Below are 27,852 nucleotides of genomic sequence, written 5' to 3'. Positions count from 1 at the left end.
ATACTGAACAGTTTGAATCAGTCTGCCCTTCAGTTTAAATCAATGCATTCAAGTGTGACATGACATACATTTAAAAATGAATGTGGTTCTGAAATTGCATGCATGTAGTGTTCTACATGAAATAATTATTCATATAGTAAAGCAGAACAGCTGTCGTGATCTGCATGTCTTGTCTTCTCGTTTTTCTTTTCGCTTCCTCTCTTTTTCTTACAGGCTTTACCACCGTAGCTTTACCTAAACTAATCGCTCGCTACTGGTGGAATGACGGGAGTCTTGGCTTTCACACTTGCCTCTTTCAAAAGCACATGATCCACTATTTTGGCTCCTTGAACTCCCTGATTTTAATGACTATGGCCCTGGACAGATATCTGGCCGTCTGTTTTCCTCTCAGGTGCAATGAAGCTATTTGATTAGTCTAACCTCTACACATTGGAATATGACAAAAACTAATGATTCTCTATTTTCTTACCCTCTCTTTATATCCCTCTTTCCCTCCTCAGATACCCGATGTGGATGACAAACACAACCATGACAGGCCTCACGCTCCTCTGCTGGGTGGTGGCATTAGTACTGTCACCTTCACCATGATGTCATTTTGTGTGCCCAACCAAATCATACAAGCCTTCTGCAACACCATCTCTCTTACTGCTCTAGTGTGCGGGGACACCAGGCGAGAATTCAACACCGCCTTTGCTGGAGCAATGTTTATTCTTAACAGGCTGTGGCTACACCTTGGGCTATGGCCTTGCACTAACCGTAGCCATGAGCTCGCGGCCGCAGCCTTAAGCTAGCCGCGGCCGCGAGCCTTTGGCTACGATTAGCAGAAAGGCTAAACTACAACACTTTCTCTCCATCCCTGAAAGGCTTTGAAGATATTGTCAGATTCTCTTATTGACAAGTCCATCTTCCTTTTTTGGGTAACTTTTCAGTGTATGCTTTTGTTGCCAATGCTGGAACAGCAACTTTTCCTGAAGGATATTTAACTGTTGAATCAGGCTTTCACCATTCAAAGTCAAAGTCAAAGTCAGCTTTATTGTCAATTTCTCAATGTACCAAACATACAGAGGAGTTGAAAAAACGTTTCTCTCCAGTCCAACATACAAAGTGAATACAGATAATAAAGTGCAAAAATAGAAAAACATTGAGACAAAATATATATTAAGAAAAACTATCATTCTGTATTTAGCAGCAGTCAGACATAGGGAGTCTTAAAAGAGAGGAGGGAGAGAGTTCAGCTTCCTAACAAACTGGTGGACGAAGCTGTTTGAAAGTCTAGTGGTGCGAGCACGGAGGCTCCGGTATCTTCTCCCAGAGGGCAGGAGGCTGAAGAGACTGTGTGAGGGGTGGCTGGAGTCGCGCACAATCATGGTCGCTTTGCGGGTGAGGTGGGTGTCATATATGTCCTGCAGGGAGAGGAGTGAGCGGAGTGAGGCACCAATGAGCCTTCCAGCTGTGTTCACTATGCGCTGCAGGGCTTTCCTGTTGAAGTCAGTGCAGCTTCCGCCCCACACAGTGATACAGTTTGTCAGGATGCTCTCAATGGTGCCTCGGTAAAAAGTGCACATAATGGGTGGGGGTGTTCTTGCCAGTGATGTTGTGTTGGCTGTCCACGAGAGGTCCTCACTGATGTCCACCCCCAGGAATTTGGTGCTGCTCACTCTCTCTATATCAGCACCATTGATGGTCAGTGGTGGGTGTTGAGTGTGGCCTCTCCAGAAGTCAACAACAATCTCCTTGGTCTTGCTGTTATTCAGAAGGAGGTTGTTGTCTCTGCACCACGTGGTCAGAAGGCTGACCTCCTTCCTATAGTGGGTCTCATCATCCTTGGTGATGAGACCGACCAGAGTTGTGTCATCTGCAAATTTGACCATGTGATTAGTGCTGTAGGTTGTTGTGCAGTTGTGTGTCAGCAAGGTGAAGAGCAGTGGACTGAGCACACAGCCTTGAGGGGCCCTTGTGCTCAGTGACCATCTGACGGGATGTGCACAATCATCTGCATTCATAGAACAGCCAATAGGAAATCCCTGTCTCTTAAATTATCTGGGATTGGCAAAAGTTTCCTGTCATTTACTGGATTTTCTAAAGCCTGAAAACAGAGCCACGAGGAATTTGAATTACACTTGAATTACAGCTGATTGAATTTTTGCCAAAAAACAAATTGCCGACCCCGGTTTTAATCTAACAAACATGTAAAAATACACCATTATCTTTGGATAGAAAGAGGTGAACCTCACCTGTCCACCGGACATGCACAGTACTGAGACGATGATGCAAATGTAGGAGAAGATGATGAAGGCTAAAGGACCATTAAGTGTTAAGATGTAGAATACAATAGGAAGAGGGTGAGTTTGGAGTTTTGGACTCACAGTCACAAATGACATTGACATGGCTTGAGGCATAATGCATAATTTTTCAGTAAAATATGGCTGCTGTGGTTGGACATGTTGTAAGACACTGACAATATTTCCGTCCCCTTAAAAATCACAGAAAAAGAGAAAGACAGAAATATTAGATTTTCAGCAGAGGGATGGAGAAATCTCATTCTCTAAATATAATATTAATACAAGTTATACAAGGTTCCTGAATATTTAAAAAAGAAAACGATAAGTAAGTTAAATACAAACATGTGTTTGGCAATGATTTGAATCAATTCAATATATCATATGCCACTTGATGGAGTATTTCATCCAAAGCACCCTCTGCTGTCCGTTTATATCACTAGTGGTTCATGTTGCTATACAGGTATTTTGCCAGAAGATGGCGACATCCTCAAACCTGACGTAAGGGTCAAACAAAGAAAAATAATTTCTTGCCATGCTGTTTGCCTTATGTTTGGTGGATGTTATCCCATAATGATATGCCTATATGCTCCACACAAATATGAGTAATGAATGTGTGGGTGTAGCTTTTTTAATGGGGCTCCCCATACATGCCCACCCTGCCTGCTTCATTTTACACCCTGTTGTAGACAAGCCGCATGTAATCTGTCATTCCTGTTTACAGTCTAGCTGAATACTTAAATGTCACTGTTGTTAATAATATCACATATATGTAAATGTTACTGCAAAATGTTTACTCATGCAGACCACACTACCTGTGAAACAATAACGCGTCTGTGTAAAGAGACAGGTGTATTGTTCAGAGGCCAGGCAGCAGCAATACTGAGTGGTTCAATGTGCCGTTCTGAGTGGTACTACTGTAACCACAATCCTCTCTGTCTGCATTTAGACTCTTTAAACAGTGTGTGTGTGTGTGTGTGTGTGTGTGTGTGTGTGTGTGTGTGTGTGTGTGTGTGTGTGTGTGTGTGTGTGTAAATACCAGGAGAATAGTTGCATTCATGTCACTGTGTGGACACAGCATGATTTCAAGGAGGGGATGGAAACAGGGAGGAGGAGAGGAAAAAACTACACAGGAGTTCACTGAAGGCAGCAGAAGTCCAGTCAAAGTAACTACAGCTGTCATCTTTCATAAATTAAAAACATTTTAACAACTCAGAACTCCCTTCATGTTGCAAACGTATTGATATTCAAAGACTTTAATGTCCTATTTCTGTAATTGAAAACAATCCCCGCAGTAATGGAGCATCTCTTGTTTGTTCAGTTTGTCATTAGCAAACTATGTCGGGATGGCAGGCTGAACTGTACTCTATGTTCCACTCTGTTCTTCCTGCTGCACTTTGGCCGAATGACTGTTGTGCAAACTGGACAAGTGGCTTAACAGCATCACATGGTTGTCACAGAGAAAATTATGCAATTAAATTGTATTTCTTCTTGTGTGACGACTTTATAAGTCATCTTTATTGAATGTTGAGTGAGCGTATACTAAGACATTTCTTCCACTTAAGACAAGCGTTGGGAAGTTTCTGACGGCCCACCACTGATTCTCTTTCATGTAAATTGACTGTCAAGTCTAAACTGACAAGCAACAATTTCAACTATTGTTGACTTTAAGGTGGTGTCACAAGTACTTGTCAACCACCTTCAGAATCTATTGACAGCCAACCCACAAGAAACACAGTCCTACACACAGTGCTGCACAGTACAGAACATTTACTCAAATACAGTTTTGAGTTGCTTGTACTTTGCTTGAGTGTTTTTATTTTAGGGTTAGTTATACTTCTACTCTATTACATAGAGATAGAGATTCAGCTTGAACTGTACTTTTTACTCCACTACCTTTATCTGACAGCTAGAGTTACTTTACAGATTAAAACTTTACGTACAGCACACAATAATCTTGTGGTGGAAAACATATTCAGATCTTTTTACTTTTGTGAGATGATGAATGGTACAGGAACGGAACAAAAAGACAATGTTCTGCTAAACAGATTTGCATATATATATATATATATATATATATATATATATACACACACATTGTACTATTCTCAAATTTTTGCTTGTTAAAAAAAGGAAAAAAATATAGGATAATTTAAACTCTTTGGGCTTTAGGCATTTATTTAAATGAAACCATCTGATAAGTGTATAGGGGAAATGTGTCTTTGCTTTGCTATAATATATATAAAACATATTTGATAACATACCTCTCTTCTCAAAGGGGTCATTTTGCACAGTGAGAACCTTTTACTGACCACACTGTACTTAAACTTGTGATTGAGTCATTTAAGTGGTACTTCTTTAAGTTAAAGATAGATAGATAGATAGATAGATAGATAGATAGATAGATAGATAGATAGATAGTTAGTAACTTCATTGATCCCGCGAGGGGAAATTATTTTGTTGCAAGCAGCAAAGAAAAGAATTAAAGTACTTCATTCATAACTTCACATGAAATGCGTCAACTACACATCACTGGGGAGCAACTCTAACAGTAGCAAAGTGTTTTATGTGTGTGTAGAGATAAACACAGCTCTGATCCTAACTTCGGACAGTGTCTTCCATGACTCAGTCTACTGACAGTTTCCCAGAAGACTATCAAGAACAATTTCAGCAGAAATACTCCCTAATCCACTTCCGTGTAGACGTCAGCTAAAAATGGCCCTCTGATTTAGCGGTCTGTTGAAGCTCTTGTTGAAAGCAGGCTGTCAAAATCAGGTGATGCTCGAAAGATTGAGTCATGACAAAAGGCAATGCACTTGAATAACCTTTATTTAGTTTACAGATGTATTCCATTTTGGAGTTTGGAGGGGGGGGGGAAGCATTAGTGCTATTTACAATTGGTTTGAAAACATTTAGCTCTGTACAGATTTGAACCCTGATCAATATAAACAATATTTCTTTTTAAGACCTAGTGCTGTTACAAAGCAATTCTTTAAAGCAAAAAACCCCAAAGACAAAAAAAATGATTACATTAAATTATAAACACATGAAAAAATAATAATAAAAGAGCACAGAAGAAAGAAAATAAAAATACAGTCTGTTGATGATTAGGGACGTTTTGCTGCAGCACAAGACATTGTCAGCGAGTGACTGTGAACTGGCTAGGAGCTAACCGCATACACAATCATAGACTAAACACCAATATACTGTATATCAACAAGATTAGAGTGATCATGTTCTATATAAGATTCATATTAAATATACTCTACACGTTACCATATTTTGGAACATTACTTCCATTGGAAAAATATAAAATAAAACAATAAAACTTTTTATTAATCTGATGAAGGAGCACATGCTTCGGTTGTGCAAACTGGACTTATTAATGCTGAGAGAGAGAGAATTAAAGAGAGAGTAAGAAGCGAATTAAGACAAATAAAGAACATTTTCATTCCGAATTAATTCCCTGCTTGGACAGCAATCTTTCAGAGAGATCCTTCACAACACTGTTTTTAAAAAAAAAGGAACACAATGAACCTTTCCTCAAAGAGAGAGACGGAGGGATGGTGCATTAGGGAGGGAAGAAAACTGACACAACGTTTTATTAATCACAACACTGGTCGGTCAGTAATATGCATGGACTGTCAAAACACAGTCACAAATGTCATGGACAAACAAATAACCAAAACAAGACCACCAACATTGGTTGTTTGTCTATTTGTTTGTTTGTTAGGCTTTGTTTGGCTAAGAATGTGACGACTAAAAGACGCAGGACGAGTTCGGTCTCTAGAGCGCTCTGCGGACAAAAAGGAATAATTTCTCTCCTGTGACCTTTCAGGGCACATGCAGAGCAGGGCAGTAAAAAGGACACAGGTGTGTTTGTGTATGTGTCCTGGTTTGAGTTCTCTGATCAGGCACGTCTGAGCTTCGTCTGCTGCACCCAGGGAGATCACACAAGCACATATGGTTGGATCTGTAGACAGAATGTCGAAGAGTTTGTGTGTGTGTGTGTGTGTGTGTGTGTGTGTGTGTGTGTGTTGGCAAGTTGTTAGTGGTTAAAATTCTCAGCGGTCTGTATGAGAAAACAAGGCCACACACACAAACTTGGGCACTGCATTACTATGACAACCAGCTAGAATGAGGAGCTTTTAACAGAGGATGGTTCGATTGTGTATTGCATGTATGTGTGTGTCTGTGTGACGGCAGAAGGCTTCAAAAGGTGTGCATTAAGAAAAAAAGAAGAAGAAGAAAAAAAAAACCCACATGCAAATCCAGTTCCTTCCACTCATTTTCAGTTATGACAAAAAAACAAAAAACAAGTAGAACAAAGGAATCAACTCTGATGTTAATCAATTTCCTGCTCCCAACTCTGTGTCCCAAATCAGCCTGAGCCTGTTGTCTTTCTATATGTGTGTGTGAGAGAGGGAAAACAAAAGGAGAAGTGTGTGTGTGTGTGTGTGTGTGTGTGTGTGTGTGTGTTTGTCTGTATGCATATCCGCATTGTGGACACGTTTCAGGACAGGGGAGAAACTCAGTAGGTCCAGGATGTTGAGGGTGAGAACGGATGAGAAGGATGGAGGGCCGGCGGCGGCGGTGTGTATTCACAGAATGACACAGCAGTTACTCTCCCCGGTCTTCTCTCTATTCCTCTGACCTAAAAACACAGACACACACAAGCACACACACACACACACACACACACACACACACACACACACACACACACACACACACACACACACACACACACACACACACACACAAACATCATCATCGAGACAAACATGTTCAGACTTTTCTAATGAAAAGATAACATAGCGGTAAAATCCTGTAGTTTCAAACCACTGTGTAGCATTTTGGTGTCTGATAAGCCTTCAAACTCATGGACATGTGACTCAAACTAGTCTTTATGGATTGTATTTTATGTCTCACCGATACCTGAAGCAACACGCTCACTGCGTTTTGCTGTTAGACCAGTCTGACTTAGACGGTTTCATAAAAACAAAGACTGAATGCTTAAAACTCTACCACCAAACGTCCAGGTCATCTCAGAATTAAGAGCTTTGTTTTCTATTTTAACAGTCAGTGACGGCAACCGACATCGTTACTTCAATTGCAACTGTGGAACGAGGGAAAACATGGCTCTATTTGTGGCGCACTAATAATGTTGTGGAGCAAGAAATGTGTTTTTTCCAGACCACAATAATCATTTGAAAAAACACACACACACACACACACACACACACACACACACACACACACACACACACACACACACACACACACACACACACACACACACACACACACACACACACTGCCTTGTAATTGTTCTTCCACGGGACAAAGGTTTTCCGGAGTAAATTGAGGTAATTCTTCATCGTACCTTATCTTACCGTGGGCTTATTTTAACTTTTATTTTAATGTAAAGCAAATTGATGACAGTCAATAACTACAGCACTTTGTGCAACCTTAGATGTCCCTCTGAACTCTGACTATTTGTCAGGTTGAAGTCAGCCTCTTTCTCTACATAGATAGGCGTTCCACTACACAGTCACAAACAGGAGACCTGTCACCTAATATGATTTATATCAGCTGTACATTCTACACAATGTGCTGTATCGTGGGGATACACTTAAGGGGGCCAATTATTTGCAGCAGTAGCTCTTCCTAAAACAGAAGCCGTGTGTAGAGATGTATAATGGCTGGGAGCAGAACGTTTAAAGTTGCTCAGCATTTGAAAAGGCCCACTGAAAGGAAAGAAGGGCTGGTTACCTTGGGAATTTGGCTCAGGCAAAGTCTCTCTGGCAACTAAATGCATCACTGTGGTCTTCCCCAAAGGCAGTTTGAGAGCTAGCGGGGGTGAAGTTAGAGAGAGAGAGAGAAAGGGGGGGGGGGTGCAAAGGTTATTCAGTGAGATACAACATATCTGTCTTTACAAAGTCATTTTTACCAAATAATAAACTATGGCTCAGGTAATTTTGTTGCAGAATAATTATCTCTTTGCAGAAAAGGAAAGACCCTGAAACCTAATCATCCTAAAATAACTCAGCAAGCTCCTAATAGAAAAGAAACAGGACTGGAAGATAAATCAATATGTGTTTGGATGACGTGATCATATGTTATTTATGTTGTCCAAATCAATGCCTGTCATTGACAGATCCCTTTTTCAACAGGAAGAGTCAGAGCTAAAATTGGAACACAGCTTTGCTTTGAACGTCACAGATTTTTCATGTATTTTATCAATATCAGAAATATCATATTTCAACCATATCTCCATGTCTGTCTTTAAACTCTGTTACTACGCAAAAATAATGTTAATTTGAGAAAAACATAATCGAGCACAATGTTCACTGCTTTTTAGCAGTTTTTCAGCAGTTGATTTTTATCCCCAATTAATGAAAATCAATAGCTCCCAGGAAGATATGCATGCTACTCATATATTACATATAAGCTGCTAGATTTAAAAAACAAAACAAAAACAATACTTGATCCACACACTAAATTGTAGTTAATATTTGGCTGCAGTTCTTGTTACTCTGTAACTCCCCAAAAACTGCTTATCAATCACGTGTTCAATCACGTCTTCACACGTGTGTGGTGTCTATGTTTGCATTTCAAAACTGCTGGGGGCTTTGGCTCGGCTTTAAGAGGATTCTATGTCAGCGTGCAAACACGTTAAACCAAAGATAAGAGAATTATCAGATAGATGGCAGTAATTGGGATGAGTGTAACAGGGTTAGGGACGGCCTTAACCCCATTATTACAAAACACCTGTCAAATCAAAATTGTGTTAAGTAGACTCAAAAAGCCTAAAAGGAGAGAAGTGAAGTGGGCTGCCATCCTTTTTTTTCTCTTCACACCCCCTCCCTTCTCGTCTCTTCTTTGTGCTGCTTGAGGTCTAAACTAACGCCAGTCTGGCCCCTATCCTGACCAATCTCTCTCTCTCGCCCCTCTTTTTCTGTATTTCCTCTCTCCTCCCTCTCTCCGTCAAAGCAGACTTGTCCAGAGCACTGAGGTACCTCTGTTCTGCTGCTCGGGAAAAAAAAAGATGAGAACAGCAAAGAACTTTCCAGCAACACACTGCTGTGATTTTTGTGTGCATGTCTATGAGCACACAAGGGTTGTTTTTCTTTTTGGGAGGTGTACTTTCTGTGTTTTCTCACCTCCTAGTGTTACGTTGCCGTGTAGAAACCGGCCCTGGTAGATCAGCCTCAGGATGTTAGGACTGCTGACCTGCTCTTCCTCCCAGTCTAAAAGGAAAAAAAAAAGGGTCAGAGTTAAATAGAAACATCGACATGGAGCAAGACAGAAGACAAGCTTCATATATTTACCCGTTCCTGCTTATCTCTTCTTATTTTACCTCTTTCCCCATAAAGTATTATCATTAAATAATCTATTATCTATAAACCGTGTTGAATATTCTTTAAAAAACACAATAAACTAAATCTGTTTCTTTTTGAGCATTCCTGACTCTAGTTATGTGATTTAGAAATGGAAGAATTTCATTGTTAAGAGACTAAGTTGCACAGCAGCAGCGTCTGGTCACCAGATGTTTGTCTCCAGCTAAGCGGAGGGTGTTGGTGCTGACTGAGAGCCTCCTCTGGGTCTCACAGGGTTCAGATCTGTTGTCGGGGGGGGGGGCACTGTGCACTTCCAAAACCAACAGATTCTCCTTGAGTTTACATTTTTCACTCATGAGTCCATCAGATATATTTTTCATGGCTGTGGGCTTCTCGAAATCCTGGACTATAGATTCACAGCACTGTGAATCTATAAAAAAATTCTAGCACTGGTGTAGAAGCAGCTAAGAAGTGGGTGTGTTACAGAAAGGAGGCGGCTGTACTGCGATCCCACGTTCCTGTACGCAATTATAATCAAGCCGAAAGGAGGAGCGCACTCTAATTACCCTACACCAAAGACGGGCACGTTCCCACACTGCTATATAGAGCTACACGTAAGTAATTAGCACTGGGTTTGAGTGGGATCGCAGCTCTCTGGATGGACAGTGTAGCCCCTCGGCTGCCGTTAGCTTTAGCTATAGATATTCAATATATATAAGAATTTGATTTATACCGGATAACACAACATGTGTCTTTGTTATTATTTATGTGCAGAATGTGGGAAAACAGCAAATGTCCCAGTAAATTTAACTAAACCCCACATTCCAAAATACCGATCAGAAGTCAGTTGAATTAGCATTGGACAATCCAAATGGTGTGACAATGAGTTTGTGGATGTGTGATGGTATTTAGTTTGACGGTGCCCAAAAGTAGGCCGGCGAGACTTTTTTTTAAATGAATAGTGAAGAGTTACAAATACATCAATGTCTGAGTGAAGAAAAAGAAATGGCTGGATCACCTCAGGATGATTTAATTGGCTCCACTATGTAACTATTGCTACATCATTCATCAGCTGCCATTGCCAGGAAGAATCATTGAGGTATCTAAATGGAGCTACTCACCCATCGGCCAGTTGTCATAGACGTGTTTGGCAATGTCCGCCGCCGAGTCGTTGGGAGAGAAGAGGAATTCTTTCGTCTTCCCGCTGACTAAAATGAGCCGCAGGTTTATCTGAAACACAAAGATATGTCTGTCAGAGCTTTAAATGAGACGCAAGCAACCGTCACGTGTCACATTTAACACAGTGAAACTCAGGAAGCACACAAGTTCAAGTGAAGTAATTTAATAGGAAACAGGAGAAGGATATGAGGACCCTGAGGAGTGTCCTTCCGCAGGATTAACTCCCATCTGTCTCGCCAACTTCCCCTCACTTTTCTCTCATCCCTCTAGCTCTCTGTTTCTTTGTCTTTGGTTCACAACTCTGTCACGGTTGTCACCATCTCACCATCACCACTCATGATGCAAATGATTTGTCTTGCCCTGTTTTTTTGTCTGGAGCTGAAACCCCAGGTTAAATAGTTTGAACATATATGTAATTTTATGAGATTCCTCATGAGATAAAAGCAGAAGTTTACTCATTTAACAGCAAATTAGAGGCACTTTTTATTTATCGACAATGAGATGGTTTTCTCCATTTTTCAAATACATTTTCATTGCAATATGTTTTATTTTGTACTGCTTTTTAAGGTTAATTTCCTGGGAAATGAGTACACTATTAAAACCTTCTGGTTTGGAGGTATAAGAATAACGTTGATCATTCATGAAATAATTTGTGGGTATCTTTGTAATTTCAACACAACCAAACTTGTTTTTCACTGTGTAAAACAGCCACCAAACCCAAACAATTAGCTGGAACACTACTTAAAATGTGCAACCTGCCTCGGATTGCTTATCCCAGTAGTCAGTGGCGACAGCCAAGTAAAACAATAAATGACTAATAGTGTGAGACTCTTGCTAACAGAGTGCAAGTCCTCTTGACTGTCAGCCACTGAACAGAATCACTATAGCGGGTAGGGAATTGTCATTATGGGGTCTACTACACGATTTAGGTGTGGATAGACTTTAAGATTATTATCATCTGAAACATACAACAGACAGAATGCAGCACATATTGAATTGTTAAGGAAATACGGAGGACAATGAATTGCTTGCTGTGGTAAAATATGGTCAAATCACTCAAATCCCACTATTTTACTGATTCCTTGCAGGAATTTGAGCATTATTTCTCCCGCTTCATAACGTTAATGGTAAATAGTAAAAATCCAAAAAAATTTAAATACTGTGAACAAACAATGAGCAGCGACTTGACAGTTAGACGCCATGACAATGTATGAGTATCAACGCCATCTGAATTTCCAAATGATTCCAATCACTTGTCATCCATATCATAGCAATAATCAAACAAACAATGAAGTGCGTCACCACTTTTATTAACTGACCCAAATACAGAAGTGAACTGACAACCGGTTGTTGTTCGCATTCAAAACCATTTAATTTGCAAATCAATTGCCTGGCATTAGGATGCAGATTAGAGGTTGTCTCTTGACTGGCATGGCGTGTGTGTTTAGCAGTAGTACAGTGTGCCTTTAAGAGCCAGAGCAAAGGTCTGTGGTGTGTGTTTGACTTTGACTTCCTATATTTGTGTGTCTAGCCTGCAGTGCACGCATGGCACAAGCACGTGTGTCGTTGTTTCTAGTGTGTTTCCATGTGCCGAGCGTCTGTTAGCCCTCCATACCCAGCCGCTGCCCCACCGAACCCCTCTGCCGAGCAACGCACGCACGCACGCACGCACGCACACGCACACACACACGCACACACACACACAGAGAGCAGGCTGCAATGATGTAACAGAGCTAACGCCGACGGATTGAAACAGACATCTCTGTAAGCATGTTAGCAAATCAGCTTATAGGGTTAAAAATGGAAGAGCCATACAGAGAAACTTATATCAACACATACAGCGGAGGGAAAAAAAGACGCAGCTGACCTCAACATTGACCCAACAAACATTTGTTTACACGAGTAAAGCTGCTTCGAAGAGATCAGATGAACTCGATCAGTTTTGAGCTTTTCATGTACAGTACATGCAGAATACACCAGCACACCCTGAAGACAGACAATACTCCAGACGGACCCTGAATGAGACAGATGAAGACAGGAAGCACCTTTACATAAAGCGAGGTCTTACTCCATCCTGGTTGATGATCACCTGGTCGTTACCATGGTGTCACCATGGCGACAGCCACTGGTGGGTGGCTTAACCTGATAACACCTACAAGATAGATTTACCCCTCCTCCCTCCTGAACCAGCTCCTACAGTGTCACATCATATTGTCTTCCTCACCTTGCACCCCCCCCCCCCACCCCCCCCCCCCCCCCCCCCACACACACACACACACACACCCCCACACACACACACACTCTGTCAATCTCTCGGTATGCACAGCGTACAGTGGAGGAATGTACAAGGCCTTCACTATCTTCACTTAAACAACGTTAAATCATTCTCCTCGTACCATCAACCTACACAGCTTTAAATGTCTTTCTTTGCTTCTCTCCATCCTTCTTTGCTTTCTCTATTCTCAAGTCACTTTCTATGTTTTCTTCCCAGACAGGTGACCAAACAGAAGAATAACCTAAATAGAAAGATAAGATGAAGATGCTTCTACACAAAGTGTAAAGGTCAGTGAGTATTAACATTATCATTAAGATGATGCCAAGGCCTTCGTAGTCACCAGATTTAACACCTACAGGAGATTTTGAATCAAAGAGCTCGCAGTTGCTCTCCACCAGCATCAGAACCTCTAGTAGAGCTCAGGGACATGCAGGATCAATGGCAAGTAAAGCTTTGTTTATACTCGTGCTTGGCGCCGCAGATGGCGCGACAGCCCCGAGCATGAACAGAGGCGTTTATACTCTATGGGCTGTGAACTGCATTATTCTCTGAAATGCCAGACAGTGAACAAACAAAAATGAAATGTGAGGAATCAAAAAGACAACGATTGCAACCCATAGATATGCTCAGAGACTGTAGGTGTAAGCAGAAAAACAACCACAATGATGAGGAGGGATTGTAGTTATCTGTGAACTCATATCACATGTTCGTGGACTACTTTATTGCCTTGGTACAAGCCCTGTAAGGAAACAGGTCAAGTATTACATGCATTATAAAGAAATAAAGGTTGAATATCCTGTAAACAATTTGATGTGGCTGCAAAATTTATACTCAAATAAAGATTTTTAAGACCACCTGTTTCTAAAGCATCTAAAATAGAAATTGGCCTTCTTTGTATAATCCCCAGATACACGCCAAGTTCCAAAAAATGTTTCCTTCCATTTGTCAACCATCTGTATCTCTACAGGTGAGATTTTGCCATCCATTTTTCTTCTTTTGCCTCACATCACCCTTTACATTGATTCTGACTTTAACTTAACAGCTCAGGTAAGGTTATTCAATTACAAATACAATAGCTCCAGGTATTGGGGAGAGCAGTGTATCATGCCTTCATGCATAAACATTAATATGCAGTATACATATCCGCAGGCAAACACTCATGCATACAAAGTTCACATCCTGCTAGTCTCTCTCTGAGCTCATAATGACAGAGATCTGCTACACGAAGGCTTCACCAGTTTGCAAAGCTTGTGGAGAACTAGAGGATAGTGAGTATATCACTTCTCCAATGTGAGTATGTGAAAGTATTTGTAATGCTGACACTTCCTGGAAGCAGCTTCTATTCCTGTCCACTTCTGTGAAAACATAAAAAAATAAAGAAACAGGCTACTTGCGCGTGGAAGACGTGAAACTGTTAACACACAAAGCATAAATGCTGCTTTCCAGTACGACAACAACAAAACCACATTTCTTGAACCATAGAAATTTGATTTGTAAAAGTACATTTGAGTGTTGATGATAGAGAGAGAGAGTCAGAACAGTAACCTTGAAGCAGCCGTGTAACTGCTTTTGGGTGGAGGAAGAAACAAGACATTTTATTATAGGAAGTACAATAATACTCAATATTATCTCAAACTAAGCAACCAACAGCAGAGTAAACAATCTGTTTTCCTGTCTACAAAAGCACGCAAAGCGCTTGTGGGATCGTTGTTTTTGTTTAAAAAAAACCAACAATGTCTGTACACGCTAGTACTCCGTTAGCCTCACATTACACACTACAGTAATGTGACCCTGCTACCAACTAGTGCCATGGTGTAAACATGTGATGCAAGCAAACCCTCTTGGCTAAACACTGTTTGCACACGGTGGAGAGCAGGAAATTCAACGCCATCTATAATTATTCCTCCCCGAGTGCCACTCTCAACTCTTTCTCAAGGCAATAGAGTGTGTGTGTGTGTGTGTGTGTGTGTGTGTGTGTGTGTGTGTGTGTGTGTGTGTGTGTGTATATATATATATGTGTGTGTTGTGTTTATAAGTGCATTAAAGAGTATTGCTGCTCTTCAGGCCCTCTGCAGCAGTCAACAAATTATAGAGCGGGAAGCCTTCCTGTGGGAATATATTAGACCAGCTTTATATGTAGTCTGCGTAAGGTTAGCCACCGCTGTCAGTGTGGAGGCCTAACTGTATGAATGAGTTTAGGAGAGGTGGTGGGTGATTAGCCCGACTGGGGTCTGTTTAAAACAAGCCAGCTGGATCCAGTAGCCAGCCTATTAAATCTAGTGTAAACCAAAGAATGTAGTAACGCAGCGCTTTGAGAACACAAATCCCACATGAATTATCAGTCGCTGATTTTGTTGATAATTACTTTTCTTTCTGGCACGGCTGTCGACATATTTAAAGGAATATTAACAGCCATAAAATAGGAGACATATTGTTTATGTTGCGGCTTTGTTGACCAGCCACAAAGACACTCGTCTGATTTTATTAATTATAGCCAAAACTGAGTCAAAAAAACAAAAACCTGCTTTGAAAGAGAGAGCTACTGCAATTATTAACCCCCATTAGCACACAAATTCTATCACGGAGCCATTGTTTTGTTTTTAATTAAAAACACCCTGAAAAGAAATCAGAATCACTGTAACAGCGTTACTGAATGCAGCTCCACTTCTTCAGATACCGAATGAGCTCACAGGGAAATAAACTCTTTGGATTTGTCAAATAGACACATTTAATACAATATTATGAATAGGTTTTTTTCTTTGTGTGCGCACATACACACAGACGGAGCAGTTATGTAACAGCGGCTGGCTGATGATAGTGTGATACGAGAAAAACAAAGCCGAAGGCGAGGCCTTGTAATCTGTGTGTGTCTGAGAGCACACACACAGATATTCGTTCCGAAAATATGTCACTTGCAGAGGATGCTGTCCTTTGTATTAAATGTGACGCATTTCTGCTTCGAATTAAACACAGTGACGGTTCGATGACTGTAATGTACGACGCTTCAAATCTTCACTTTATGAAACGCGCAGGCGAGGCTATGTCCACGCTTCTGAACTGATTGTAATGACTTTACGTGCCGTCATATCATACTAAGCACTTTTCATGCATGTTGTTTATTTCCCGATTTTAAGCAAAATTGGGATGAGATTGTAGGCTACCCAAATATAGCTTCAATATCAAGGCACATGACTATATCTGCCTGGCACAAACATCTGCGTCCAGGGATGCAACAGACCGCTTCGCTGCAGTAATGATCTAGAAATAAACAGTAGGACCTTGACCCAGCTGAAGTTTGTTTATTATTAACTTTACCATCTTTATAGGGCACTTATCTACTGTGGCTTGCATGTCATGGTTTGCTTTTCCCTGCTTAACGAACCGCGTGCATTACACAACATTAAAATTATGCAAAACATTAGGTATCTGTTGTTTCCATGAGGGACAAAGGTTGAAGAAAGGACATTAAACTAATATATAAACTGTGAAATAAAGTAAGACAACAAGTTAGGTATTCCTCTATGTATTTACTTTATACCTACATAAACCAAATACAGAGTCAAACCAAAGTTAGTCATCTGTGCTATTTTGTCCTGTTTAGCGGCCATTGTGCATGGACACTACTGGACTTTAGTGCGATTACAGGAACCGTGGACCCTTTCTTAAGGCTCAAGGAGAGTCTTTTAGGTCATTACGATATTAAATTATGTTCTGTGTATATTATATTTATATATAATAATATTTATTATATGCTCATTTGTACCAGCGGGCAATAATATATCAGGAAAACACTATCAGTGGTCAATAGTTTCCTCAACGACAAGAGCGTTTTATCATTTAACAGGAAAAAAAAATTAAAGTACTTGGACAACTTGTTACCGTATGACGTAATTTTAGGAAAAGTTAGCGATTTTTAGAGATTTGCTTATTCTCGCTCAAACTAGGGCTGGGCGATATACCGGTTCAACTGGTATACCTGTTTTAATTTCCCATATGATAAGAATTTTTCATATACCGTCATACCGGTATAACCGAAACAACTGCTTTTACTGTTCAACAGCAAGCAAAATATATTGTTCTGCTAATAATGACCGTAATGTAATGTAATGTACATTTATAAAATTTCACCGCCGAACAGCATGCTGGGTACAGCTCGGTAGCTAGTCGTTAGCACAACAGTCTGCTAACAGCTGGGAGAGGCTCCGTCGCGTTACTTAAAGACCAGAAAAGAGCGATGCAGGCGGAACAAAGACAGACCGGAGATGCACCAATAGAGTCCGTGCCCAAGAGAGGAGCTGTGTCTGCTGTTTGGAAGTGTTTTGGTTTTAAAAAATCTGACATTTTGCAAGTTTGGAGCCAATGTTGATGCCGCTGGTGGTAACACAAGCAACTTACGCCACCTCAGCAGAAAACGCGAGTTATTTTCATGTGTGTCATGGATGCAATCTGAATGTACACCTTGAAAACTGCAAACCTATCTACGTCATGTTTTTATGTTTGTTAAATTATCAGTAGCGATAACTAAATGATCTGCTTATTATACATATTACAAACAAAAACACTTTAAAAACTCTAAAAAAATTATTAAAATTATTATTTTTTGCTTTTTGGGGTATTTTGGTCAGACACACATGCTACGCTGATACCTTGTAATATGTGTGGTATTAGTTATGAATGTAACATTACGTTGGTACATAGGGGGTGATAAGAGGCTGTACAGGAGGAACTTAGGACCCAGGGGAATGTAGGTGAAGGAAGCAGTAAGAGACGGAAGACGCCACACAAACAGCTGTTCACCGCTCACTGCCGGCGGTTCTTGTGTTAAAAATGTCCACTTAATAATTAAACGCTTGATAAAATAATGTTCAGCTTTAATTAGTTAATGCGGAAAAAAAATACCGTGATATACCGTGAAACCGGTATAATCTTACAAAATACCGTGATATACATTTTTGGTCATACCGCCCAGCCCTAGCTCAAACCATGCGTGTATTTTTAGTCGGTTATTGCTCTGATTACTGCACAAAATGAACAGTGTTTACTTAAAGGCCAGCAGGGCTCACACTACAATACACTGCTCAGCATAGCATTCACAGTCCAGATTTTGAAACAGACAAGACCAATCAGCTAGAAAAAGGGCAAAAAAAAAAAAAAAATCCGATTAAGATTTTACATATAATCAATGTCTTCATAGTCGATCATTCATACAAATCCTTTTACAAGTTGGTGCATGAAATGTCAGCTTTAATTTGAGAGTGATTGAGTTTCATCATGTGTCTAACAAGCAAACAACTGGCCTTTTCTTCAGAGAATACGATGCAGTGTTTTTGTGTCTCTTGCAAAATGCAAATAACCCTAGGCTAGTGTTTCTGCTGCATTCACTCAGGCTTAGCAGCCATGCCTGAATAATCACTACCGTACAATACAGTGGACTTATCTCTGGGATCATATTGAAAACAATCATTTGACTCTTACTACAGCATAACCAGGAATTATACGTTCGTCCTCAGAGGCTGCGGGACGAGGGGCTGTGTTACAGAAACACAGATGGCAAAACCTGGAGCTCTAAAGCCATAGTGAGGTTAAAATAATACAGTGTGAGGCTGTATTCTGGCTGTATTCTGCTCAGCACTAAACAGCAGACATAGTTAATGACTACTTGGGGAACATAGTGGAGCATTTAACAGCTAAACAGCCTCATGAGTTGGCAGAGACCAAAAAGAGATAAAAACAAATGATGAGTGAACTGGACCTAATCTCATAAGGTGACATAAACTCCAAACAACTCCAAATACAGTTGTGGTCAAAAGTTTACATACACTTGTAAAGAACATAATGTCATGGCTCTCTTGAGTTTCCCCGTTATTTCTACAACTCTGATTTTTCTCTGATAGAGTGATTGGAACAGATACTTCTTTGTCACAAAAAACATTCATGAAGTTTGGTTCTTTCATGACTTTATTATGGGTTAACAGAAAAAGTGATCAAATCTGCTGGGTCAAAAATATACATACAGCAGTGCTAATATTTGGTTACATGTCCCTTGGCCATTTTCACTTCAATTAGGCGCTTTTGGTAGCCATCCACAAGCTTCTGGCAAGCTTCTCGTTGAATCTTTGACCACTCCTCTTGACAGAATTGGTGCAGTTCAGTTAAATTTGATGGCTTTCTGACATGGACTTGTTTCTCCAGCATTGTCCACATGTTCTCAATGGGATTTAAGTCAGGACTTTGGGAAGGCCATTCTAAAACCCTAATTCTAGCCTGATTTAGCCATTCCATTACCACTTTTGATGTGCGTTTGGGGTCATTGTCCTGTTGGAACACCCAACTGCGCCCAAGACCCAACCTTCGGGCTGATGATTTTAGGTTATCTTGAAGAATTTGAAGGTAATCCTCCTTCTTCATTATCCCATTTACTCTCTGTAAAGCACCAGTTCCATTGGCAGCAAAACAGCCCCACAGCATAATACTACCATCACCGTGCTTGACGGTAGGCATGGTGTTCTTGGGGTGAAAGGCCTCACCTTTTCTCCTCCAAACATATTGCTGGGCATTGTGGCCAAACAGCTCGATTTTTGTTTCGTCTGACCACAGAACTTTCCTCCAGAAGGTCTTATCTTTGTCCACGTGATCAGCAGCAAACTTCAGTCGAGCCTTAAGGTGCCGCTTTTGGAGCAAGGGCTTCCTTCTTGCACGGCAGCCTCTCAGTCCATGGAGATGCAAAACACGCTTGACTGTGGACACTGACACCTGTGTTCCAGCAGCTTCTAATTCTTGGCAGATCTGCTTTTTGGTGGTTCTCGGTTGACTCTTCACCCTCCTGACCAATTTTCTCTCAGCAGCAGGTGATAGCTTGCGTTTTCTTCCAGATCGTGGCAGTGACAAAACAGTGCCATGCACTTTATACTTACAAACAATTGTTTGCACTGTTGCTCTTGGGACCTGCAGCTGCTTTGAAATGGCTCTAAGTGACTTTCCTGACTTGTTCAAGTCAATGATTCGCTTTTTCAGATCCATGCTGAGCTCCTTTGACTTTCCCATTGTAGCGTTTGTGGCCGTTTGTATCCAATGAGCCCTATTTAAATGGCCTCAGAGAAGTCACCAGTTGTAGTCACTCATAATCACTCACAAGAAGTTAAGAGGCCATGCTATGAAGCTCATTTCATTGACACAACTTTCTAAGTCACCAAAATTGCTAATTCATGTTGCTGTATGTATATTTTTGACCCAGCAGATTTTGTCACTTTTTCTGTTAACCCATAATAAAGTCATGAAAGAACCAAACTTCATGAATGTTTTTTGTGACAAAGAAGTATCTGTTCCAATCACTCTATCAGAGAAAAATCTGAGTTGTAGAAATAACTGGAAACTCAAGAGAGCCATGACATTATGTTCTTTACAAGTGTATGTAAACTTTTGACCACAACTGTAGATGATGACGTTGCTCCGTAACTGCTGAATGTGTCAATGAAAAACTGTCATGTGATCCTGCATGTCTAGGATCAATTCCCAGTAGAGTTTCCTTTTTTTTTGTGTACAGAGTGAGCAGCCCGTTCCCTGGACATAAAACACAAACCGTCCTCTCTGTTCCTGTCCTCTACTGAGGCCATTAATCATTAAAGAGAGGATCTCCTGTAAAAAGGGATCGTAAAGGCCAACACCACATACCTTTATCCGATGCACTCTCTGGTGCATCATGCTAACTTCCTGTGGCTGAGGCGGCTAATGGCTACATTACAGCTTTATTAGTGTTGTTAAATTAAGGCCTCTTTCCTTCAGTATATCATAAACACATCCTGTGGCCGTTGAATTGCACAAAAGCAGAGAAGCTCTCCACTTTTGGCACCTCTGCAAAACTTAAAAATACATATCTGTGCCACAATTGTTAGGGAAAACTCATTATTTGACATCGAGAATTTTTCCATCTTAAGGCCTTCTTTTTCAGACTTTAACTCGGACCCTCAGAGTGTTGGACGTGCAGATGTGAACGTCATTATCCGATACCGCTGCAGTTAAAACTCTGGGTTTTGGATCCAGGAGAAAATGAGCAACAAAACTCCCTTCAGTTTCTCTCACAACTATCAGTCATACGTCTCATTACACGGCTGCCCCATCGTACCTCATGTCTCTCTCTCTCTCTCCAAGCCCCTCTTCCTTTTGTACTGTCATTCAACAAGACCTATCCTTTGATAAGCCGACGTCCTCATCGCAAGCATGAAACCACTCTGCTCCTCTTCTCCCCTCCCTCTCCTTCCTGTCACCAGCGTGATAGGCAGCTTCCTGCGCTGCAGCCGGTACTGTACCTGACATCTCTCTCTCTCTCTCTCTCTCTCTCTCTCTCTCTCTCTCTCTCTCTCTCTCTCTCTCTCTCTCTCTCTCTCTCTCTCTCTCTCTCTCTCTCTCTCTCTCTCTCTCTCTCTCCTCCCCGTTTACAAACAGATAACCCTTTAATCCATCAGCTGCTTCTACTCGTTCCAGAAACAGGCAGAGCTGCCTTTCATGCTGTCATCCCCCCTCCTTCTTCTCTGAAAACTTGCTTAACTCTCTCTCTCTCTCACACACACACACACACACACACACACTCAGCGCTGCATTCCTCTCTCCTGACAGACGCCAGGTAGGCGCCTTTGATCACAACTTCCTATCGCTTCCTCTCTGTGATCGGAGCTTTCACAAAGAGGCTGACGCAGGTTTACCTCGCACAACTTCCTGCTGCCTCTCCCTCTACTCTTTGTCTCGCTTCTTCACATTTCAAAATGGCTGTTAAAAACCCCCCGGGACAAATTAATTAGCATGCCAAATGTGAGCCGAAACTGAAGTTAATTACTGTACAGTGCTGTATACTCTCTCTCACTCACACTCACACTCACACACACACACACACACACACACAGACACTTTTCTGTTCTGCTAAACACAGACATGACAACTGATGCATGTGCACACTATTTAAATGCTTTCATATTTGCATCTGAAGAAATAAACTACACAAATAGTCCATGATACAATCTCTTACACTTGATTATTCTGTATGTCCACTATTAATGCCATAACAAGTTATTTGTGATCAGACTTTACAGTACAGTATAATATATGCATCTAAACTTTTAGTTTTTATTATGTTTCTGTTTGGCACTCTTAAGCATTCTTTAACCATTTTTTAAGAATGCAATCAGAAAGGACATCAAACTGGGGATTTCACTGTACAGTGCAACTTGTTTCTCTGTGCAAATGACAATGAAGCTGTTGACTTTTTTTGTTACAAGTTTGCCATATCACCTAAAAAATTTAAATGTGTTCACAACTTGTTTCAGCAGGCCTCTCATTGCCAAAAATCCCCGGCTACAGCAGGTTTAAGTCCTTTTTCTTTGACATCCTTAACATCTGCAAACCCCCCTCACCTGTCCTCATCTATGGAAACTACTGAAAATAATAGAAAAACGCACAGTTTGCACTCATTACCTAATAAGTTGTTCGACAAAAGTACAGCCTTCTTTACGGCGACAACATGTGGTGTGAGGTTTGAAAACACGTCACATTTACTACCGCAGACTGGTAGATTGTACAGTATGCCCGGGGGGGGCATAAAAAATATCCACAGGTATGAAGCCACACACCACTAGCCACTAGCCACCATTCACATACTGCCATCTTGACTCTTCCCTTTGTCTGTAAGGTGAACGTCTTGAGAACAAAACACTGAGTGTGTGGAAAAGACCAACAGACAGGGAGATTTAAAGACAACAGAGATTTACAGAGTCCTGTACCACACATCACTTCCAAAGTGCTGATGCTGTACAGACGCCATGAGAGTGATGACGAGGTCTGATGCTATAGGAGGACAGAGGAAACGCTAACATTTTTGGAGGCGAGCCCGTGGGACTGAGGGAGGAAACGAGAGAGGGGAACTCAAAGAGGGAACAACGAAGGTCAGAGAGGGGCGGCGAGGAAGAGGAAGCGTGAATGTGAAATCCACTTAGTTCCTTCAGTCGTCCGCTAACTACTTGGTGATTTACATTCGCACACATTTGCTCGTATGCGATCAATAAACACAAACATGTCGCGTGCACACTCAACTCAAAATGCCTGCCGAGGCTCTGCTTTTGAAGCTGTGGGGCGAGACATGAAAATGCTCTTGTACGCCTCAATCGATTCTCTTCTGATCCCTCCGTCCGCGTCTAGACCGCATGTCCCCTTCCCCCAAACACACGTAAAATGTTGTTTTTGGCAAGAAACTAAAATAAAATAAATGCAGTTGTTTGAAGGAGATATTTTCACAGCAATATAAAATAGAAGTTAGAGAGAGAATTATGACCTGGATAACTTCCTCAATCAATCTACAAGCTCTATAATACATGATTTTACTGTATATCACATGATACATGTCACAGATTCTCATTTAGGATCTCACGCTCGTTAAACAGCACAGTGCAGAGTTACATGATGTCCTGAAAGAAAACATGTAAACTGTTAGCAATGGAGTTTAAAATCTGTATTAAGCGTTGTTTAAATCAGCACTGGATTATGTTTTGTCTTAATTTCCCAAATTCAACCTGAACTGTCCTGCCTGCTCTTCTATATCCTGTCTGTTCAGGCTCTGGGGGGGAAAGAAATACAGCTACCAGCAGAGACACAAACCCAAAGGCCAACCGGCCACGTGTCGGCATGCTGCTGGTGTGAAGGGACCACACAGAGGGTGGATGATCCCTGATGATGGCTATGATGAAAGGACCTCCTGTCCTCGACCTCCTCCCAGTTGCTCTGCAGCAGCCCTGTCTGCTCCCTACTCCTCCTCCTCCTCCTTCACTCTCCCTCACTTCCGTCACAATGTGTCTCGCCAATGTGACTTCCTCCCCCACGTTTTCCCGACCCCCCAGTATGCGAAAGCCCTAGAGTCAAGTAAAGCATCCCAAAGCCGTTCTCTCAGTCCCATGAGAGTCACACACACTATGTGGTGACCTCTGTCTCCCCCCAACTCTGTTTCTACATCCTCACCCTGTCAAATCCTCTTTCCTAGGTGGTCTCCCGGTGTGTGTAGCTGATGCCCTGCAGATAGGATTAACTTGATTTGTAACCTTTCCGGTTGTGCTTACTTAGCACTTCTCCATGTTGTTCATGTGTGCATCCTTGACATTAAGCATTAAGACTTTGATTATTGAAATATATTTCATATTTACACCTTAATTGATTTTATGCATTTTTACATTCACAATTGGGCCCCATACAATTTAGAAATAAATCTTGTGAAGAAAGAGCTGCAATTCTGAAATGATTACTCATTGATCAAAATCTGTATACAGAGAACAATTTTGATAGTTGATCTGGAGTTGTGCTCTGAGATTATTCATCAAAAATAAATAATCAACAAAATGATCAATTAAGAGTAAAATAATTAGTTGCAGCTCTAAAATCAACAGACTTGCTGCCTTTCCTCTTTGTCTGCTATTTACTATTAAGGGTTTTGCTGGAGAAAGACAAATGTAACTCAGTCCATAAAATATTTTTTATCAACTGCCATGATCCTGTGTGTAATACTGCTGCTGCTGTGTGTTTTCAGCCTGACATGAAGGACTGTGAGTTGAGAAAACATTTTAAGACAAAATCCATTTTTCAAAGTGAATGGTTGGCCAGCAAATCAAATTCTGAACCTCAAATCCTGACAAGTTGGTGTTTTTCTAGATGGTTTTCACCCCATTGACGAAGCACATTGCTGCACACATTGCGGTTCCAAAACTCATTCCCTTTCCATTATTATCTTTGTCCCTGTCCTCGGATACTATAAAGGCTCAGCAGACATGGAAGAAGCTGAGAGAGAGAGAGAACGGAGAAAGAGAGCATCGACATCAGAATAGAAAGGAGAAATGGCTGGGAGACAGCAGTTACATCCACAACGCTGCATTTTCTTTTTCTCCCCCAGAAAACAGTACTGCCCTGCAGTCACAACTCACGTAATGCCATGTGTGTGTGTAGCAGAGAAAATGTGAGTGTCTACATGTGAGTGTGTGTGTGTGTGTCTGTGTGAGAGAGAGGCACACAGATAGAGACTGCTGGCAAGCTGAAATGCCCTCTGTGCTGGAATTTACCAGATGGCACTGGACAGAAACAACCAGGGGTATTACTACACACACACACACACACACACACACACACACACACACACACACACACACACACACACACACACACACACACACACACACACACACACACACACACACACACACACACACACACACACACAGCGTTTTCAAGGCCTATCCTGGAATGAAGAAGCATGCAGTGACAGGAAAAGATGCGGGTTTACATGCAATGAATGATCTTAAAGTGAGCAAGTGTAGTAAGTACGGAGAAACATAAAATGTATTAGATGTATTGTAGATAGTTTTATATCGTAGATATATGAAGCACTAATAATAATAATATTCCACCAACAAGCCAACAGGATGCCCCGGATCTACGTTCACATTTCAGCAAAAAACATATGGGAAATTAATTGAATAAATAATCACAACAGACACAGACTTAGTGTGCGACTGTCTGTGTTTGCAGTATGTAAGGTGTGCATCTACGGGGGGTTTCCTTTTTCATTGTTGTCTTGTTAGAGATCTGAGCCACTTGGTATGTTTGTGTTGTGCACAACAGGAAAAAGGCAGCCTCAGTGGAGGCAACCGCTTACACAAACAGGAAGCGAGGACAAGGAGGGTGGCGGCTGGGGACCCAATCAAGATCTTTGACAAACATTGTTCCACTCCAAGGTGGAAAAAAAAGTATATGAATACAGATGACATAACCAGCCAAGGGGTGGTGTTTAGGAGGTGTTGTGCTGTCTGTTAAGTAGCCATAATCGAGGTGTTTACAGCCATGCTAGATATTATAATTACTCCTCATGAATCCACCTGAGTTCACAACAGATTGCCTGCAGAGGTAGCTTATAGGTCAAGACCACTTTGAGAAGGAAGCACACTTTGGCTTCACAGATTAAGCCCAGTTTATTCAACACTGTGACATTTAGATTAAAAATTAAACAGGACTGCTGTACCTGCCAGCTCTGAGCCTTAATGGTTCTAGTGAGCCTTTAAAACAACACTGTACTATGAACTGTAACTGCACCGAGATCAGCTGACTGAGCTTTTCTGTGCCATTCTGTTCAGCTGATGGAAGTCAGCTGAACTTAGCTAAAACGTGCCACCCTCACTCAGAGAGGCCACTTCACGAAGAAATGTGTAATTAAGCTAAACAATAGGTCGATATCTGATGTCCTCTTTGTGAGTCACAGTTCTGCTGGTTCACTAAAGATAAACCACTGCTTCCTCATTACAAGAAACCAAGAAAGAAAAACAAGCCTTCGATCATTCTAGTGCAAGGTCCAATGCTTCATTACTGCTAGCTCATTCAGATAGCCTCAGAGACACACACACACACACACACACACACACACACACACACACACACACACACACACACACACACACACACACACACACACACACACACATGAAAGACACACCAAACCCCTGCTGGGATCATTAGAGATATTCACAGTCAGAGTTCTCCATAGCTTCCAACATGCAATGACAAATTTGTGCAAGACAGCATGAAGGCCAAATATACCCTCTCTGTATGCTCGCCTTTTCTCTCTATCTTTCTCTCTCACACACACACACACACACACACACACACACACACACACACACACACACACACACACACACACACACACACACACACACACACACACACACACACACACACACACCTTCCTGTCTCTGGCTGTCTTTTCTATCTTCAACTCTTCTGTGACTATTTCCCACCGACATCTCTGTTTGTGTCTGTATCAATATCATTAAAAAAAAGATGCAAAAAAAAAAAAAGGCTAACATCTCCCTAATGTTACCTCTGACATCACAACAACGTTTCAGCAACAAGCCAAAAGCATTTTCTGACAATCGTCTTTCACACTTTCCATTTCCCGCTCACAGATGCAAATATGCACGCGGTTTCACAATTCACAGTCACATCCTGCTCTACATGAACTTGACAATCTTTCAGCATCAGAAACACTTCCCAGTGTGCAGCGAATACACAGAAGTTTGTCTTTGGAAGTCTAGTGTAAGGACACCAAAAGTAGTATATTTACACTGAAGTTGCAGAAAAGGATTTAAAGTGGTTAACACAAACAATAAGTTTAGGTATAATAACCATATGAAGAATTTGCAGGATTATTGGTGTCTACACAGACTGTTCACAAACCCCTGAAAGCTTATATACTAAAGCTGGCTCACATTATCAGCTGAGGATTAAGGCTCTAGTTTAGTTCGCGCTCGGTGTATGTGACACACAAGCTTCTGGAGGACGAACTCTGGAGATGGTTGATGGAAGCCTGCGGACCTGCTGGTTCCTTACTCAGATTTGGAAATGTTGTCCTCACGACACGACTCTCCTGGTTGATGCAACGATCCTCTAGGTTTATGTTATGGTCTTAAGTTTTAATTATTCAAACTTCGTTACTGAGGAATCAGGGTTTGTCCAACATTTTGCCATGTTGGATGGCTCTAAATACTACAATACTCATCAATTTCAATAATTGATTCCTCATTTTCAATCTTTTAGCAAGCAAATTGCCAAACATGTTCTGGCTGCAGCTCCTCAAATGTCATGATTTCTTGCTTTCTGTTAGTTTTATAAACACACAAAATTCAATATCTTTAGGTTTTGGACTGTTGATTGGACATACTTAAGGCTGTTGACCTGTGCTCTGGAAATTGTGGAGATT

At 41.2% G+C, this 27,852-nt stretch overlaps 1 protein-coding gene across 1 annotated transcript in view; it reads right to left on the bottom strand.

Moving 5' to 3' along the window:
- Positions 1–5,090: 5,090 nt before the first annotated feature.
- ubl3a (ubiquitin-like 3a) overlaps positions 5,091–27,852 on the bottom strand; it is a 30,151-nt gene continuing 7,389 nt past the window's right edge. The window contains exons 2-5 of the mRNA XM_068716042.1: positions 10,744–10,852; positions 9,446–9,532; positions 8,055–8,132; positions 5,091–6,933 (exon numbers count right to left, since the gene is read on the bottom strand). Of these exons, the coding sequence (XP_068572143.1) occupies positions 6,881–6,933; positions 8,055–8,132; positions 9,446–9,532; positions 10,744–10,852 (327 nt within the window). The 3' untranslated portion in view covers positions 5,091–6,880. The remainder of the gene's footprint in view (positions 6,934–8,054; positions 8,133–9,445; positions 9,533–10,743; positions 10,853–27,852) is intronic.

This window comes from Cebidichthys violaceus, unplaced genomic scaffold (assembly GCF_023349555.1).
Source record: "Cebidichthys violaceus isolate CVI_PGR_0920_01 unplaced genomic scaffold, fCebVio1.0.p SCAF_20, whole genome shotgun sequence".
NCBI lineage: Eukaryota > Metazoa > Chordata > Actinopteri > Perciformes > Stichaeidae > Cebidichthys > Cebidichthys violaceus.
This window is presented reverse-complemented; position numbering and strand designations above follow the sequence as displayed.